This window comes from Hemicordylus capensis, chromosome 11 (genome assembly GCF_027244095.1).
Source record: "Hemicordylus capensis ecotype Gifberg chromosome 11, rHemCap1.1.pri, whole genome shotgun sequence".
Taxonomy (NCBI): domain Eukaryota; kingdom Metazoa; phylum Chordata; class Lepidosauria; order Squamata; family Cordylidae; genus Hemicordylus; species Hemicordylus capensis.
This window is the reverse complement of record NC_069667.1, coordinates 1,432,800-1,449,526: the sequence shown is the minus strand read 5'-3', so window position 1 is coordinate 1,449,526 and position 16,727 is coordinate 1,432,800. Positions and strand designations below refer to the sequence as shown.

At 51.5% G+C, this 16,727-nt stretch overlaps 1 protein-coding gene across 2 annotated transcripts in view; it reads left to right on the top strand.

Moving 5' to 3' along the window:
• The first annotated feature begins 478 nt into the window (after nucleotides 1-478).
• The window catches only part of STARD8 (StAR related lipid transfer domain containing 8), an 87,877-nt gene continuing 71,628 nt past the window's right edge, over nucleotides 479-16,727 (top strand). For both annotated transcript variants that reach the window (XM_053274080.1, XM_053274075.1), the window contains exons 1-2: nucleotides 479-1,024; nucleotides 10,460-10,493. Coding sequence is in view for 1 of the 2 variants with exons in the window: in XM_053274075.1 (XP_053130050.1) it covers nucleotides 980-1,024; nucleotides 10,460-10,493 (79 nt within the window). In the remaining variant the exon portion in view is untranslated. The remainder of the gene's footprint in view (nucleotides 1,025-10,459; nucleotides 10,494-16,727) is intronic.

Genomic DNA, 16,727 nt, shown 5'->3' with positions numbered 1-16,727 from the left:
ATTGTTGGGTAGATGTTGCTGGTTTTGTTTCCAATCGCTTTATTTGTTTATTTATCTGTCTGTCCGTTTGTTTATTACATTTTATCTCCCGCTCTTCCTCCACGGAGCCCAGAGCGGAGTAAGACATCCTTGAGTTTCTCTTTCACAACAACCCTGTGAAGTAGGCTAGGCTGAGAGAGAAGGGACCGGCCCAGGCAGAGTCACCCAGCAAGTCTCATGAGGCTGGATTTGGGATTTGAACCCGGGTCTCCCCGGCCCTAGTCCAGCGCTCTAGCCACTCTAGCCCCGCGCTGGCTCGCTTTGGCTTTGGCTGGCCAAGCAGCGGCACAAAGAGGAGAACGAAGACTCCGCTCTCAGGGCGGCCCTCCCAGGAAACCCGCGCCCGGCCCCACGAAGCGCCCTCCGGCCTGGGCCTGCCCTTCCAGTGGCTTCTGCCCATCTGGGCTTGTCACGGAGCTGTCGGGGTGCGACTGGAGCAAGGAGGGGGGGAGCGCCGGGGCTCCTCGGAGAAGCCACCGGCGGAGGGGCCGGCATGAGGTCCGCCTCTGCCTCGGGAAGCCCCCTCCTCAGTGCCAGACTCTCCGCCTGCCCGTTGAATGGCACACATTGAAAGACAGAGGAAGGAAGGAGGGCAGCCGCAGCCGCAGCCGCCGCCCTCTTAGCCCGCGTAATGTTTGGGGAATTTCGATTGGTGTCCCGGCCTATTTCGGGCCCACTGAATAACGGTGCAGGGTTTGAACGGCAGCAGGGCCCGCCTCCCTCCCCCGCCTCCCCGGCGTAGCCCCGGCAGCCAGTGGATGCGCCTCCGTCTCTCCGCTCTCCGCGCGCGTCGAGCAGCTCCTTGCTGCAGGAAGGGAGGCGCGGATGGCTCTGGCGCGCAGGAGGGGCGCCCCACTGCCCCGGGCTGGGGAGGCCTCTGGAGGGCGGCTGCGGACCCCTCTCGGCTGCTAGAGGAGGGGGCCAGGCGGGCCAGGCGACCATGCCGCTGCGGGACTTCTTCTGGAGCTGCTGCAAAAGGGCCAAGGTAGGCGCGGCTTTCCCACCCAGCGCTCCTCTCATCGCCGTCTGACTGCAGACTCTTCAGCGTGGCGTCAGGGATGGCAAGGGCAACTCTGGTGTGTCTGGAACATGTGCGTGTGCACGCACACTTGTGCACGCGCGCACACACCCCCCCGGCCCTTCCCTGTCCCCTCTGGTCTGCTTTGGGTGCTGTATCCATGTACGGTGCTCTGGAAGGACCCGTCCTCTCCCTCTTCTGAAGCGGGTGGGGAACTGACTAGTTAGGATGCTGGCTAGAAAGCTTTCTTTCAAAAGGCTTGACTTCAAGCTCTTTCTGCAGTGCAAACAATTATGTCAGATGCAGATGTAAACGAGTAAACACTCTCCTTGGTTCACAAATATTTTGAAGGAGAACTTTTCATTGTGGGTGGATCTGATGGTGCTTCTGGGATCACTGCCCTGTTTGGCAACAGATACAGTCCGCAAGGAGAGCTGCTGGTGGATGGAAGCAGCGCCCGGAGGGTCTGTGTCCACGTGCCTGGCTTGTGCTTACTTCCACACAGGGGTGCTGCTGTGCTCAGACACCAGGGACTAGTCCCAAGCCTGTGCAGTGTCCTGAGATGAATAGGTGTGCCCATGAAGAGCTGTAGAGAACCTTTTCTCCACTCCTGAGTAAGCACAGCCTAGCCATTACCAGCCACCACCTGGGAAGAGGAAAGCTGAAGTGTGCCGTCAAGTCGATTTCGACTCCTGTGGTTTTCTTTGGGAGAGTACAGGAGGGGTTGACCATTGCCTCCTCCCGTGTAGTATGAGATGAGGCCTTTCTGCATCTTCCTGTATCGCCGCTGCCGATTGAGGTGTTTCTCTGGGTAGCAAGAATGAATTCCGGGTCACTGGCAGACTGCTAGGTACTTTTGAGCCGGAGCTCAGTGGCAGAGCATCTGAGGGTGTTGGGGGCGAGAGGCACTTTTTTACAGTGGTTCCTTCCAGGTTCAATCCCTGCCGTCTCCGGACAGGGCTGGGAAAGACCCCTATTTGAATCCCAGGAGAACTGCTGCCAGTCAGAGTAAGCGGTAACTGAGCTACAGGGACCAAGGGCCTGACTCTAGAAGGCAGCTTCATATAGAACGCACCCCTTTTGTTAAGAATCCAGCCACCGACCACATTCTTTGCCAGCTTTCACTGAAGTTTTATCCAGGCTCTTTTCTACTACAATGATTGAGTGTTATTGAGCTTTATTTTAGCTATTTATTTTGCAAGCTGCCTCAGAGAGGCAGGGTGTAAATGTGTTGAATCCAGTCAATAAATAAGCAGAAATGTTCAGGCTTTGCTGCAGCTAGTCTCCTTTTGTCCCCAAATTGTGAATAAATTGCAATGTCCCCTCAAAGGGCATTCCTAGCTGCTTTTTTTCTTTCTTCAATGTTCATTGTGCAGTTGTTACTCAGGAGTTGTGGTGGATCTAGGTGCGGGTCTTTGGGTAGCACTTTGGTTGTGAGGAAAGCACACTTAGGAGTAATCAGAACAATACGCCTGTGCATCTGTTGTGTTCTGTTGAAGAATCACTAGCACGTATTGTCTCACGCCCCTAATGGCACAGCTCTGCTCTGTGCTCACACCATGTGGTGTACTTTTGCCTGCTTTGATTCACATGAGAAAATGGGACTGACTGATCTAGCGATAGCAGGGGTCCTTCAGTTTGGGAGCTGTACTGGGGACCAGGTGGGAAGTTCCTGGGGGCTGGACTGAGTCCTGTGCGGCATGTATGTAGAACAGAGGAATTCTGATCATCGTACCATACACTAAGTATGCAGAGAAGGAGCAGCCCCCAAACACTCCACCGCTGGTATGCACGCATGTGCGTGTGGGAGGCAATCTGTAACGCCCAGGCTTCAATCCTCAGCCCTTTTACTTGGCATCAGGTCTTGCTGAAATCAGCGGACTGTCCTTCTGAGTAGGCCGGGGCCGGATCAGGCTGTGAGCAATGCACGGTGTCCTAGGCCAGTCGCTTGTTCTGCCCCCATCACGGGTCCTTCTGTGGTTTCATGCAGAGGAGTGTTTTGTTTGGGGTTTGCGCCTTCCCTGTCCAACCTGCCAGCAGACGCTGCCAGAACATGAGGCTGCTTTCCTTGCTGCCTCTCTTGCTCCTCGGGTCAGGCGCAGTTTTTCCTGCCTGCTTTTTGATGGAAAGAATAACAAACTTCTGGATAGTTCCCGGTGATTTGGAGGCCATCCCTGACTCTTCCTGCCCTTTGGGATCACTCCTGTGGAAAGAATTCCCTCTCCCCTCAAACTGTCATCAGTTTGCACATCCATATCTATCGAGAAGATTCTAGATAAACATGCCCCTTCTTCACTGTTGCTCTTGAACCAGCCATTGTTTGGGTTTTTCTCCTCTCTTATTTATGGCACTGGATCCCAGTTGCTTCCACACCGGGACTACTGCTGAGGCACTGGGTTTCTGCAATCAGCTGGAAGAGGAATTAAAAGGGAGGCTCCACCACACGGCACAGAGTGCTGTGTTATCCCTTCGTATTGCCTGATGCCTGGAGTTCGGCCAGATCTGCTCTTGAGTCTTCCATTCCTGAAGAAAAACAGCTCTGCACACCACTGGTCCAGCAGGCTTAGCGCCTCTTCCTGTGCTGCATCCTTAAGCCCCTGAGCCCCAGACAGGAAGGAGAGTCCCCAGTGGCCTGTGAGAAAGTGAAATTTGTTAGGATAGGACATTCCTGAGCTTCTCCTCTGGGGCAGCCTCCTACTGTGCGCGTGGAGACAAGGTATACTCCAGATCCCCTGCAAGTTTGCTCCGAAACAAGTCCCCTTGAGTTTAGTGTGGCTTGCTCCCAAGGAAACGTGCCTAGGATTGCAGCAGCCATGGGGTGCACTTTCTGTCTGGTGGAAGGAAGGGAGAAATGTCCGGCGGGCATTTCTTGCCCCTCCTGGGCATGGTCTCCTCCGCTCCGAGGCACTCAGCGCCTTTGTCTCCAGATCTGCACATGTGTGCCGCCTCCTCCTGCTCGCCCGGCTGTGGTCGCTTTTCAGCAGTGAAAGCAGCAGGACAGCAAGCGCCACTCGCTTTGCCAGGAGCTTCGGCCCAGCTCCCTGGGATACAGGAAGCCTAAATGCACCATGGCCCTCTTCAGCAGCATCAAAGGGAAGTCTGTTGTCTGCATGAGGGAAGGCGCTGGGAAATGGAGCAAGAATGAGAGGGAGGCGGCGAGAGCTCACTCTTCTGGTTTGCTGCTTGTTCGTTCCTTCTTGAACTGCGGATGGAAGGCCAGCCCCCTCCCCCACTATCCAGCTGTGCCATTAATTCTGCCCGCTGGTGGCCATCTGGGTGTGGGCCTAGCAGATGCTGCTGGTGCCCCAAGGAACCGTTTCCACAGTGATCTCTCTTCTGAAACTCCCCGAATGCCTGCCTTGGAAGCCTCGTGCTTTGCAAAGTATTTTGGGGCATGCTAGAGGTGGGAATGCTCTGTTTCTATAGGGCTCTGACCAGACCTGTAGAGTCTCATGTGACCTTTGTGGGCGGCACCCAAGACCCTCCCTTGGCTGTGTGTGGCAGGAGAAGAAAACAGGGAGGGGCCGGCTGTCTTTCAGGGAAGCTTATGTACCACCCCCCAAAAAATAAAAAAATAAAAAATAGGAAACTGCTTTATCCAGTGTCAGTCCCCCTGGTCTGGGTGGAGCAGAACCAGAGATGTGCTCTATGTTCCACCACTCTCAATGCTCCTTTCCTGGCCTTTCCAGTGAGGATAAGAACAGCCCTGCTGCTGGATCAGGCCCAAGGAAGCCCATCTAGTCCAGCCTCCTGTTTCACACAGTGGCCCACCAGATGCCGCTGGAAGCCCACAGGCAAGAGGGGAGGGCACGCCCTCTCTCCTGCTGTTGCTCCCCTGCAACTGGTACTCAGAGGCATCTATAATGTCACTGAACCGTAAGCAAGAAGTAGTAGGGTTATGAGATGGAGTCTGTTGCTGCTGCTCTCACATATTCAGTTGTGGGGGCTTCTGAAGAGGGTGTTGTCTCCTCCTCCTTCTCCTCCTCTTTAGGTACCCAGGAGAACCTAAGCCCAAGAAGGCTCTCCAAGTTCAACCCAGCACTTCGGCTGGTGCTCAGAAATGGTTCCAGGAGCCAGGGAAGCTGCTTAAGAACTAGCACGGCGTCTTTCTTCCACCCAGTCCAGGGAACACTTTAGCAGCTGCTTTCTGGGAAGAACAAAACTTGCATTCCCTGGGCGCAGGAGACCATTTATTAGGAAACAGAATACTCTCTGGCTGTGCCGACGTGTCCTCAGCCACAGCTCTTTGGGGGATAAAGCAAACGCGATCACCAAAAATAACCATCCCAAAGGATCTGAAACCTCCTTCTCATGAATCCGGATGCATTCCAGACCAATGGAGGCTGTTTTCTGTGTAGTCATCAAAGGCAGTCCCACCTACACGACCGTGCAGACTGCGGGAGGCTAGCAGAGCATGGCTGACAGTGGCCAAGCTGTCTCTAGAAGGGAACAATATGGTCTCTCTTTCTCTAGTTCCAGAAGGCATTGGGAGCGTCAGAGGACAATGAGAGGCAAAGCGGCCTCAGCAGGAGGAGGAAATGGAACCAGCAGGGCCGGCCGTGGGGTTTTTGGTGCCGTGGGTGAAGTTGGACTTGGCTGCCACCTCCACCCCCCAGCTAAGAAGTGCAGAGCCCCAGATTGAACGGGGGGGGGGGTCAAATGCCTCGCCTGCGCTGGTTTGAGGTCACAGTGAGAGAGAGTCCTCACAAAACTCTTAACACTTTGGGCACGAAAAGAGGCTGCTGTTCGCTTGGGAATCCAGGCAGAACCCATCTGATTTGGAAATGAATCCAGAGGCAGGCAATTCATATTCCGGGGGGGGGGGGGGAGGGCAGCTTATGAGGGCATTTGTGGGGGGCTGAGGAGGTGCAATGAGCAGAGAAGGGTGTGTCCTTTGCGGCACAGAATGTGCAGGCCCTCAGGGGCCTGTAGGGCACCTCACATCCTTTCACCCCTGTGCAGTACCTCTGGGGTGCAATACGGGGGGGGGGCTTTCCAGACTAGCTGCTCAACAGCAGCAAAATGCCTCTGTTCAGGCAAGTCACATTTGAAACGTAAACAGCGGGGGGAGCAGTCTCGCCGAAACGTACAACCCGAAAAACCAGCAACCTTTTTACGCTGGATATACGACGTCCTGGCTCTATATCGCAGTGATTAAATTCGCGACAAGGCATTGGCAATGTGAACGGCCCCCTGCTGTCCATGTAGGGACTGGGGTGTCATGATGCAGGAAGTGTGAAAGCACCCTTCTGAGATATGGCCTGACCCCTCCATTGTAGGGTCTAGTCTGGAAAGTGCCAGAGAGAGAGAGAGAGAGAGAGAGAGAGAGAGAGAGAGAAACAGGCAGTGCTTTATTTTGACACTGCTTATGTGGCCCCCCCACAATATGTGACCACCTGCATCTGTCTAGTGCAGGGGTGGGGAACCTTGGCCCTGCAGCTGTTTTTGAACTACAACTCCCACCATCCCCAGCCACAGTGGCTGGGGTTGATGGGAGTTGTAGTTCAAAAACAGCTGCAGGGCCAAGGTTCCCCACCCCTGGTCTAGCGGGTGGGCCGGCCCTGGAAACAAGTCGTTTGCCTGGAGCTTTCCCACACAGGGCTTCCAGCTCTTGGAGTAGCTGGCCAGCGAAGCCACTTCAAATGCCAAGGGCAGCATTAGGGAAGCAGCCCCTCCCCTCTCTGCTGCGAGTTTTCTTGTAGGCAGGTTCTTCACACACCGCTCGCTCGCTCGCTCGCCCGTGTTTTCCTTGTGGCCAGTGGCTTCCTAGAGGAGGCGGGACGCCAGGCCTCCCTTTCCCCCAAGGGCTTCCTCATTCCAGCACCCGAGTCTGGCAGCTGGCTCTATTGAGGTGTACACACACACACACACACACACACACCCCTGCACGCACACACACACACACACACACACACACACACCCCTGCAGCCTCGCCTCTGCTTTTGCAGCCCCATCCCAGCTTTGCACTGCATGCAAGAAACAACAACAACAACAAGAACTAGTCTCTATATACCACTTTTCAACAGGAGCTGAACAGGAGCGGTCCACGCAGAGAAATAATAAATGAATGAGACGGAAAAGCTCGCTTTCTGCAAAAGATGGCCAATCCTACTCCCAGCCCCTGTGTGAGAAAGCAGCTCCTGGCTGGGAGGTCACCCCGCATGCAGGGAGGCAAGGAGGGGCTCGTGCAGCAGGCTTGGGGCTGCCCGTCCTCGGCGACAGTGTTGAGTGCCCACCAGCCCCTTGAGAGCAGCTTCCAAGTGGCAGCCAGTGGCTGGAGGCCATCATCAGAACATAGAACGTCAGAACAGCCCTGCTGCTGGATCAGGCCCAAGGAGGCCCATCTAGTCCAGCCTCCTGTTTCACACGATGCCGCTGGAAGCCTACAGGCAGGAGTGGAGGGCAAGCCCTCTCCCCTGCAACTGGGATTCCCACAGTAGGTCGGCTTGGCTTGTTGTCGTCTTTTTCTTGTTGCTGTGTGATCGCAGAGAGCAGCAGCAGCAATGGGCTTCCTCTTCCCATCCGCCTGGGCCAGAATACTATGCTCGGGAGTACTGAGATTCTGCTGGGTGTCCCTGTTACTTCTGAGCCCAGCTCTCGTCTGGGGTGGTGCCAAGGGCTGCAGTTCTCCCCCCCCCGATAAATCTGCCCGTGTTGATCGCTGGCCGCCCTTCCCTTGCGGTCTGTCCGTCTTGCCATCCCCATCTTTCCAGTGAGGTGCTTGCAAAAGCAGAAGTCATTGTCGTCGTCAATCTTTATTTCGATCCAATCCATAGTTCAAGAACAATAGCAAAATAAAGATATTACAATCAACTGGATCATGACGGAGTTGTTTGTTGACTTATTTGCACTGCTGCTACAGAAAATTTAGCTACCACACAGGTTATTGAGCGGTTTGTATCTGAAAGCAATAAATCTGTGTAAAACCCCTCCAGTCTATCTGGATATCTCGACAGAAGAGGGGTGATATACCCTGTATGGGAGACCTTTTATAAGGGGCGAGAGAAGAGAACATGTTGTATTGTCTCTGCCTCCTCTGACCCCCATGGGCAGGTTCACTCCACTAGTGGCACTTTGGAGTACCTTCCCTGCAGGAGTGCAGAAGGGAGCACGTTATGTCTGGCCCTATAAAACTCCTTCCGCAGCCTAGAGAAAGTAAGTGTTGTTAAATAGTTCGCAGGTTCCCAAACAGCATTTACCGCCCAACCCCACACATTCTGAGACCTCCCATTAACTTCATGTTGATGTTCTCTATGATCCACCCGCTGAAAGAATACCTGTTTGGCTTGTTCATAATATCCTAGGGAGATAAGGAGTTCTATTGAAGGACCATATGAGAGTCGTTTCTTGGTGATTTTTGATTTCCATCTGGACAAATGATCATCCAGAAGACCTAACAGAATTAATCCGGACGGGGGAAACTCCACCTTCGGCCAATAGTTAATGATGTGCTTCCAAACCCTCACCTCAAGTTTGGGCATCCTGGTCTCTCTTCAGTCTAAGTGCTGCATTAGATACACATGGACTGTAAGAATTTTGTCTGCACTCCCTCTATGTCATCTCGGTTGATATACATACCCACTTGTGCCCCAAATAGAATTTGGGCCAGGGAAAGCGGAAGTGAGTGTAGGGCCATTACAGGGCGTCCCTAATAGGCCAAACTTTGGCTGCCCTCTCTTTAAATAATAATAAGAAACTTTATTTGTTAGCTACCCCATAAGAAATTGTTCTCTGGGCAGCTCACAACAGAGGATTAAAACATACAATAAAAACACACAACACATTAAATCATAACAGATAGACAGAAGAAAAGAAAGTACAATATACAACACAAAACAGCTTAAAAACACATTTTAAAATGAGTAAAAATCAAATCTTTGCTTTTCTTAGAGCAGGAGGGGGAAGGAGAAGTACCTGTCTGTCCAGGGTGAATTCTTTCAGTGAAGCACAGGAAACCTCCTTCCACTGAGCTGATCACCAAGTGTCAAGACTGGATAAACTTCTGGACCCAGGACACAAAGTTTTTCAGCTCTTTTTGCATGTTGCTTTAAAGGTTTCAAAACGGTCCCCCAATCTGAGAGTGGCTTCTCTGCCCTGTCTTTGGGTGAAATTTGAGGTTTAAAATAGTGGTACATATGCTGGTAACCTCCATGCTTGACTACTGTAATGCACTCTACATGGGGCTGCCTTTGTACATCATCCAGAAATGACAATTGGTACAGAGTGTGGCAGCCAAATTGGTCTCTGGGACAACACGAATGGACCATATAACACCGTTTTTGAAAGAACTGCACTGGCTGCCGATATGTTTCCGGGTGAAATACAGAGTGCTGTTTATAACCTATAAAGCCCTTAATGGCTGTGGTCCAGGCTGTTTAGGAGAGCGCCTCCTTTGGCATGAACCCTCCCGCCTTTTATGATCTTCTGGAGAGGGCCGGTTACGGTTGCCACCAGCTCGTCTGGTGGCGACTCAGGAGCGAGTTTTTTCTGTGGCTGCTCCCGGGCTTTGGAATATGCTCCCTGCTGAAATAAGAGCATCTCCTTCTCTGTTTGTTTCCAGGAAGACCCTCAAGGCTCTCCTGTTCTTGCAAGCTTTTAATTAGAACTTTAATAATTTGTTTTAACTGTGTTTTATGTATTTTAACCTGTGATTTTTAATGTTGAAATTTGTACACCGCCTAGTGATTTACATATCAGGTGGTATAAAAATATGATAGATAGATAGATAGATAGATAGATAGATCCTGGAGGTTACTATAAACTCTTCCTAATAGATTTGCAAAGGGAGGTAGGAAGGTGCTGGAGTGTCTCTTCCATTTCCTTAACTGTCCTTTATACGCAGATGGCCAAACATCATTTGGGGAGCCACTATCGCAAAGCTGCTCCTGTTGCTCAGTATCTCATGGGTCAGCGCATAGTCTAAGGGCACACGATCCAGCCACCTTGCTGAAGCTAAGCAGGTCTTGGTGTGGCCAGTGCCTGGATGAGAGACGCATGTTTGCCACCTTTGGGGGTGTGGCCAGAGCTCAGTGAAAGAGCATCTGCCTTGCATGCAGGAGGTCCCAGGTTCCTTCCCTGGCAGCATCGTCCTGTAGGGCTGGGAGAGACTCCTGCTTGAAACCTTGGAGAGCTGCTGCCAGTCAGTGTAGACAATGCTGAGCTAGAGGGACCAAGGGTCTGACTCAGTAGAAGGCAGCTCCTGATTCTGCAAATTGCTGTGCATAGACAGTATTCAGTTAACAGGCAATAGGAGCATCTTTCTTGTAATGTTTTCAGAAATGTTATCTCCAGATCTCTGTGCATCATTGGCATGTAAGTTAGTCTGTGGTTTTGAAGGTTTGCATATAGCATTTTAGAAAGCAGAGCATTGAGTAACTTGTTTTTAATTTCTTTTTTTACAGTGCTTCACATTACTAGGAGGCAAGAAAGATGTGGGTGAGTTCAATTGCATCTTTATTCATTCATTTTCAGGACTGTGTGTGTTCTGCGTATCAAAGGCAAAATGAAAATGAAAACGCAGAACGATGCACCCAGGTGACTCCAGCTGGCTTCCAAGAAAAGTGGAGTTCTGCCTTTTGAATTGTGCACTTTAAAAAAAACAAAAACATTTTATATCCCGCCTTTCCTCCAAGGAGCCCAGAGTGGTGTACTACATACTTAGGTTTCTATTTCACAACAACCCTGTGAAGTAGGCTAGGCTGAGAGAGAAGTGACTGGCCCAGAGTCACCCAGCTAGTGTCATGGCTGAATGGGGATTTGAACTCAGGTCTCCCTGGTCCTAGTCCAGCACTCTAACCACTACACCACGCTGGCACTTTGAGAAGATTTGAATCTGTTGGGTTATTTTGTATAATTGAGGCCTACTCTGCACATTCAGCGGAGCACAGGGGTGGAATCCTGAGGGGGTGAACTGGGCTGCACCAACTCAGGAGGACAGCTCCCGCCAGGGGTGGCCCTTCTGTGAGGCAAGTTGGTGGCCTCCGGTGGCAGACGGCTGCGCAATTAGCAAGATGACGAGATGCCCTTCTGCCCCCTGATTTAAAAGCGGGGGGCACACGGGGTGGGAGTGACACTTTGCACCCTACCTCAGGCACATGGGGGCCTAGGGGAGGAGAGCTGGCCTTCTGGTAGCAAGCATGAATTGCCCCTTTGCTAAGCTGGGTCTGCCTTGGTTTGCATTTGGATGGGAAACTACATGTGATCACTGTAAGATATTCTTCTTAGGAGCATGGGGCTGCTCTGGGAAGAGCCCCTGCCTGCTTGCATGCAGAAGGCTCCAAGTTCCCTCCCTGGCAGCATCTCCAAGACAGAGCTGAGAAAGAATCCTGCCTGCAAACTTGGAGAAGCCGCTGCCAGTCTGTGTAGGCAATCCTGAGCTAGCTGGACCAAGGGCCTGACTCAGTAGAAGGCAGCTTCCGATGTGCTTCCGCTGCTTCTGGCTCTCTCAGCCACATCTCTTTTTTTCCCCCAAATTCAATTTTTATTAATTTTAACAGTCATTCATAGCAAATGCACACAAACAGGTGGACTTCCCGCACACATCTCTTTGTGAATCATCAGCTATAAAATTTACCCTTGCTATAATAATAATTCAAAACATAAATTCAAACCCTTACAGACATAGCTAATCTACCCAACCTGCAGTTTTTTTTGCTAAATTTCAAACCCTGCTGTAAAGTCCATAGTAGGAAAGTAATTCTTTAGATACAAGAAGAATGGTTTCCAGTCTGCTTTAAAACATTCCAAGTTTGGGTCTCTTATTAGTGCTGTAAGTTTTGCCATCTCCGCATATTCAAAAATTTTTTATCAGCCAGTCTTCTTCTGAAGGCAGTTCATTACTCTTCCATTTCTGTGCATATATAATTCTGGCCGCCCTCTCAGCCACATCTCTCTCCTCCCCATCATCAGTTATAACTTCATAAAGGTTTGCCATGCCCCCACCCCCGCTTTGCTAAATGAAAAGGCCCCCAGCCTCTTTGCCTTAGCACATGGGAGCATGCTATGTGCTCTCCCACCCCCGCTCTCTTTGGCTGCCCTCTTCGGCAGGCTGCCCAGTGGCAACCTCTACCTTAGCGGCCCACATTCAGCCCTGGAGTGTTTCTGCATTCTGCTTTCCCCAGAAGAGGGCACCACCGCTCCTCCGCTTTCTCGTGGTTCTTGCCCGAGGAATGCAGCGCCCCTGGCCTTCGCCTTCCCTGAGCGGCCCCTTCAGTCCTGAAGGCGGCCGTCCCCCAAGCTCCTTCCTCTCACTTCCTCAGTGACGCTCACCAAACTTCCCAACTATTGTTTCTGGGGTAAACAAGAAGGAAAGAATCCCAAAGCAAGCCCAGCTGGCTGCTTCCCCCCCCTTCTGGCCAGACTTTGGAGCAGAGTCTCCGGCTCCCTCTTGGAAAAGGTCTGCAAATGGCTTGCCAGTTCATCCGGTAACTCCAATGTGCCTTTCATCCTTTCTTGCTCCTAAAAGGAAATCCATACCGGCCACCTGGTATGTTGTGAAGTAGTGGTGTGTTCTGGTGCTGGTGGGAAAACCGACTCTCCAAAATGAGGCGGGCGGGCCTGGAAGTCTCCTCTTCTGCCTCTCTTATTATTGCACAGTGGTCACACTCTGCACATGTTCAAGGGCATTCTCTTCTCCGTGGCTTCAGCAGCACGCTCACGCTCCACAGCAGGCGCCTGGCATCTAGGGCAGTTGCTTTCATTCTGGCCTCAAGGGGCAGTGATGGAAGAAGCTGCTCCTGTTGAATTTCTGCCTGCCAGTTAAAAACAGCACAGAAAAGTAGGCAACCTGATGTGGCACTGAAAAGAGGTTCTGGCATTGGGAGATCTCTTCTGCAGCCAGAACGGCTCACACATGGTCAGGGGTACGGAAACGGAAATGGTACAAGAGACACGTGGGCTCCCCTGACCGCCCCCCTTCACTTTGGCTTAGAAATAAGCCAAAAATCTGGATGGAAATGCTCAGTCTATTTCTAAGCCAGTCTGAATTTATTGCCCCCACCCTGCGCCCAAACCCTTTCCCCTACTTTCCTACCTACAGTGCTTACTGGGCGCTTCCCAGATTAAACCCTACCACAATGTCACTACGGATCTGCCAAGTGTGCTTCTGTACTGCTTGTGTTGCAACACTGCAGTCCCTACTCTGTCAGCAGGGTGCCACTCACATTTCTGATGCCTTCTTTTGGGTTTTAGTAGTGCTACAATGTCGCAAGTCCATTGCAGAAAAAGAGCTGTATTTTCCCGTGGTAGGAGTCTGAGATTCTGGGGATCGTTTTCAATACGATCCTGCGAAGCCGAAGCATTTTACCCCTGTTGTAGCGTGTAGTCTGGAAAGCCCCCTGGCCCAGCCAGGGCAGTAGCAGCAGCGGTGGGGAGAGGGAAGTATATAAGTACATTCTTCCTTCCCCCACCCCAATTTGACTCCTGGGCACTTTCCAGATCACCCGCTCAACAGTGGTGAAATGCTTCAGCGTTGGGCAGAGTGCATTGAAACCACTAATAAAGGCTGTTGCACAAAGCCACCAGCAGGGGGAGCAGTCTTGAGAAAACTCCACAATGGGAAAATACAGCTATTTATTTTCAGGAGTTATAAGACTGTAACGTGGCAATAACATCTGATAGGAGGCATCGGAAATGTGAACGGCCCCTTGCTAACATCTGATAGGAGGCATCGGAAATGTGAACGGCCCCTTGCTAACAGCGCAGGGGCTGCAGTGTCAAAACGCAGACACTTCGGAAGCCTACTGAACGGACACGTCGTGACACTGTGTTCTAGGATCCAATCTGGAAAGCGTCCAGGTAGGTAAGTGTAGCCGAACTTTGAGGGCCCTTGAAAAATGCAGGAAGCTGCCTTCTACCCAGCCAGCCCCTTGTTCCGTCTGACTGGCAGCAGCTCTCCAAGGTTTCAGGCAAAGGAGGCTTCCCGGCCCTACCTGGAGATTTACTTATTTAAAACATGTATATCCCGTCCCTCCAGGACGCTACTGCTTGGGGCAGTTCACAGCATTACAAAATAAAGTAAAAGGTTAATAAAATTAAACACGTTAAAAGACCATGAGAGAGGAGAGCTGGTCTTGTGGCAGCAAGCATGACTTGCCCCCATGCTAAGCAGGGTCCGCCCTGGTTGCATATGAAAGGGAGACCTGATGTGTGAGCACCGTAAGATATTCCCCCCCTCAGGGGATGGAGCCGCTCTGGGAAGAGCAGAAGGTTCCACGTTCCCTCCCTGGCAGCATCTCCAACGAGATAGGGCTGGCAGAGAGACTCCTGCCTGCAACCTTGGAGAGGCCGCTGCCAGTCTGTGAAGACAATACTGAGCTAGCTGGACCAAGGGTCTGACTCAGTATAGGGCAGCTTCCTATGTTCCTATGACCAAGCTAAAACCACATTTACTGTAAAAGTTACAAATGTTTCAAATTAAAAATTAGAAGTCAAAAGCTAAAAACTAAGAACTAAAAAGCCTAAAAGATACAAGCAGCAGACAAAACATTAAAAAGGCTATATTAAAAAGTATCTTCAATTGTTTCTTAAAAGCACTGAAGGAGGGAGCATGGCAAAGCTCTTCAGGGAGGGTGCTCCAAAGCCGAGGGGCTACAACCTAAAAGGCCCTGTTTCTAGTCCCCGCCAACCGGATCTCTGTTAGTAGCGGGGCCATGAGCAGGGCCTGAGAGGCCGAATGGTGGGCCTTGGCAGGTACAGGCTGACAAATGTGGTCTAACAGGTACCCTGGTCCCTGGCCATGTGGGGCTTTAAAGGCAAAGACCAGCACCTTAGATTTATCCCGGACGCGGACTGGTAACCAGTGAAGCTGCTGTGGGATAGGTGTGTGACACTCATGAAGTGACTTGCACCCACAGGCATCCTTGCAGCCTCTGAACCATCTTCAAGGGCAGCCCCAAGTAGTAGTCCAATTGCAGTAGTCCAATCTGAATATCACTAGATTGGTGCTGCGAGGGAGCAAACCCGGGACCTTCTGTGTTCAGAGAAGTTGTAGTTTTCCTCCAGGCCTTCTTCTAGCCAGGAGCTGGGGAGGGGAGGGGATTATGTCCCCAGTCCTTCCCCCGCCCTCCCTTTACTGGGTTGTATTCTTGAAAAAGGAGGGGAGGGAGTTTTAGGGTCAGATACTCCTCCTCTGGCTGCCTCACAAGAGTGAGACGGAGAGGTGTTCTTGGGGAATGATCTCGTGGTGTTTGTTTGGCGAGGAGGGAGGGACAGCCCTCTTGCTTGGGGTTGAGGGGACAGTGTGGGAATCCTGACAACTCACCCAAAGTGCAATGACAGCTGAAAACGGGGTTGTCTTCCGAGTATTTCTAGCTCACGTGCTGCTGCTTCACCCATCCTGTGACCAGAGGCCGTCTCCCGGCTGGGTATGCTGGTGTGGGTGAGCCCTGAGTTCGCCTGGGCGGAGGAGTCACCCCAAGGCTCTGCTTCCAGTGGCTGGCACTTCTGTTAATAAAAATAGAGCTGCCCAGCAAGGCTGTGCCTAACCTCATGTTCAAAGAGGAGCACAGCGCCCGGCTGGCTGAGGCAGCGCCCCCCCCCCGCTGCCACATCTGGTTTGGCTTGTGAGATCTCACAGGCTGGAGTTGCCCGGTGGGGTGGGCTTCTGTGTTCAGCCATGTTTGCTCTGGACTGCAGCCAGTCAACAGACCTGTGACCCCAGCCTTGCTGCAGGGATTCCTGCGCGAGAGGAGAACCGTTGCCACTGGAGGACAGGAAATCCTGAGGAGCATTTCCAGGCAGCAGGCTTTACTACAGGTTGACTGTGAGGCTTTACTACCAGTTCAATCTGCCAAAAAAATGACACAAACAGTTCTTTTCTCCAGGGATGTGCATAAATTGATCTTTGTGATTCGATTTGAGGTCGAATCGAATCAGCCAGATTCGATTCGAGTTGGATTAGATTTGATTCAAATTTGAATTGATTCAACCCACTTTTTAAGGTCTAAGGGGCAGCAAAGTGGGGTGCTGGGAAGGGTCCCATGGGTGCCACCTACCACCTAGATTTCAAGGTGCTGGTGCACTAGGTTGATTTTTTTAATATTTGTAAAAGTTTTTAGTGATTTTGTATATTTCTGCTCTAGGGAATAATGGGGATTCACAAATTCCTAATTTTTTACCCAGGACATAAATCAGGCTATGCTCTAACACGTAATGAAAAACCCAAATCATGTGTGTAGGGTTCCCTGATAGCTCACAGGGACTTTGGGGTACATCTGGCCAATATGTGAGCACACCCCCTTCATTCCAGAGAAGCGAGCTAAAAGCCCTGTCTGGAAATGCTCCAGAGGATGCTTGAGTTCTGCTCGGGAAGGGGAAAGGCAGTGCTTCTTTTGCAAGGCCATCACTTTCAGAGTGTTGTTTCTTACCTATCATCTCCGGTCCCCAAGGTGCTCCTCGCTACATTCCTTTCTCAAGGGTGAGAAAAGGATTGCATTGGTCATGCGGCATCATTGCATGCTCTGGGAGCTGAGGCTCAGCACCACGAGGCATCCGCTTCTCTCTCTTTCACAAGATAACGTTGTTGTTGTGTTGCGGCTGTGAAAATCCCCAGGAGCTTTCCCAGACAGCAGGCTTTACCACATGTTTAGTGCAAGTTTGAAGTTGCCCAAAAGCCCAACACAAAAAGCAGATTTTTTTAAAAGGTAAAGTGTGCCGACAAGTCGATTTCGA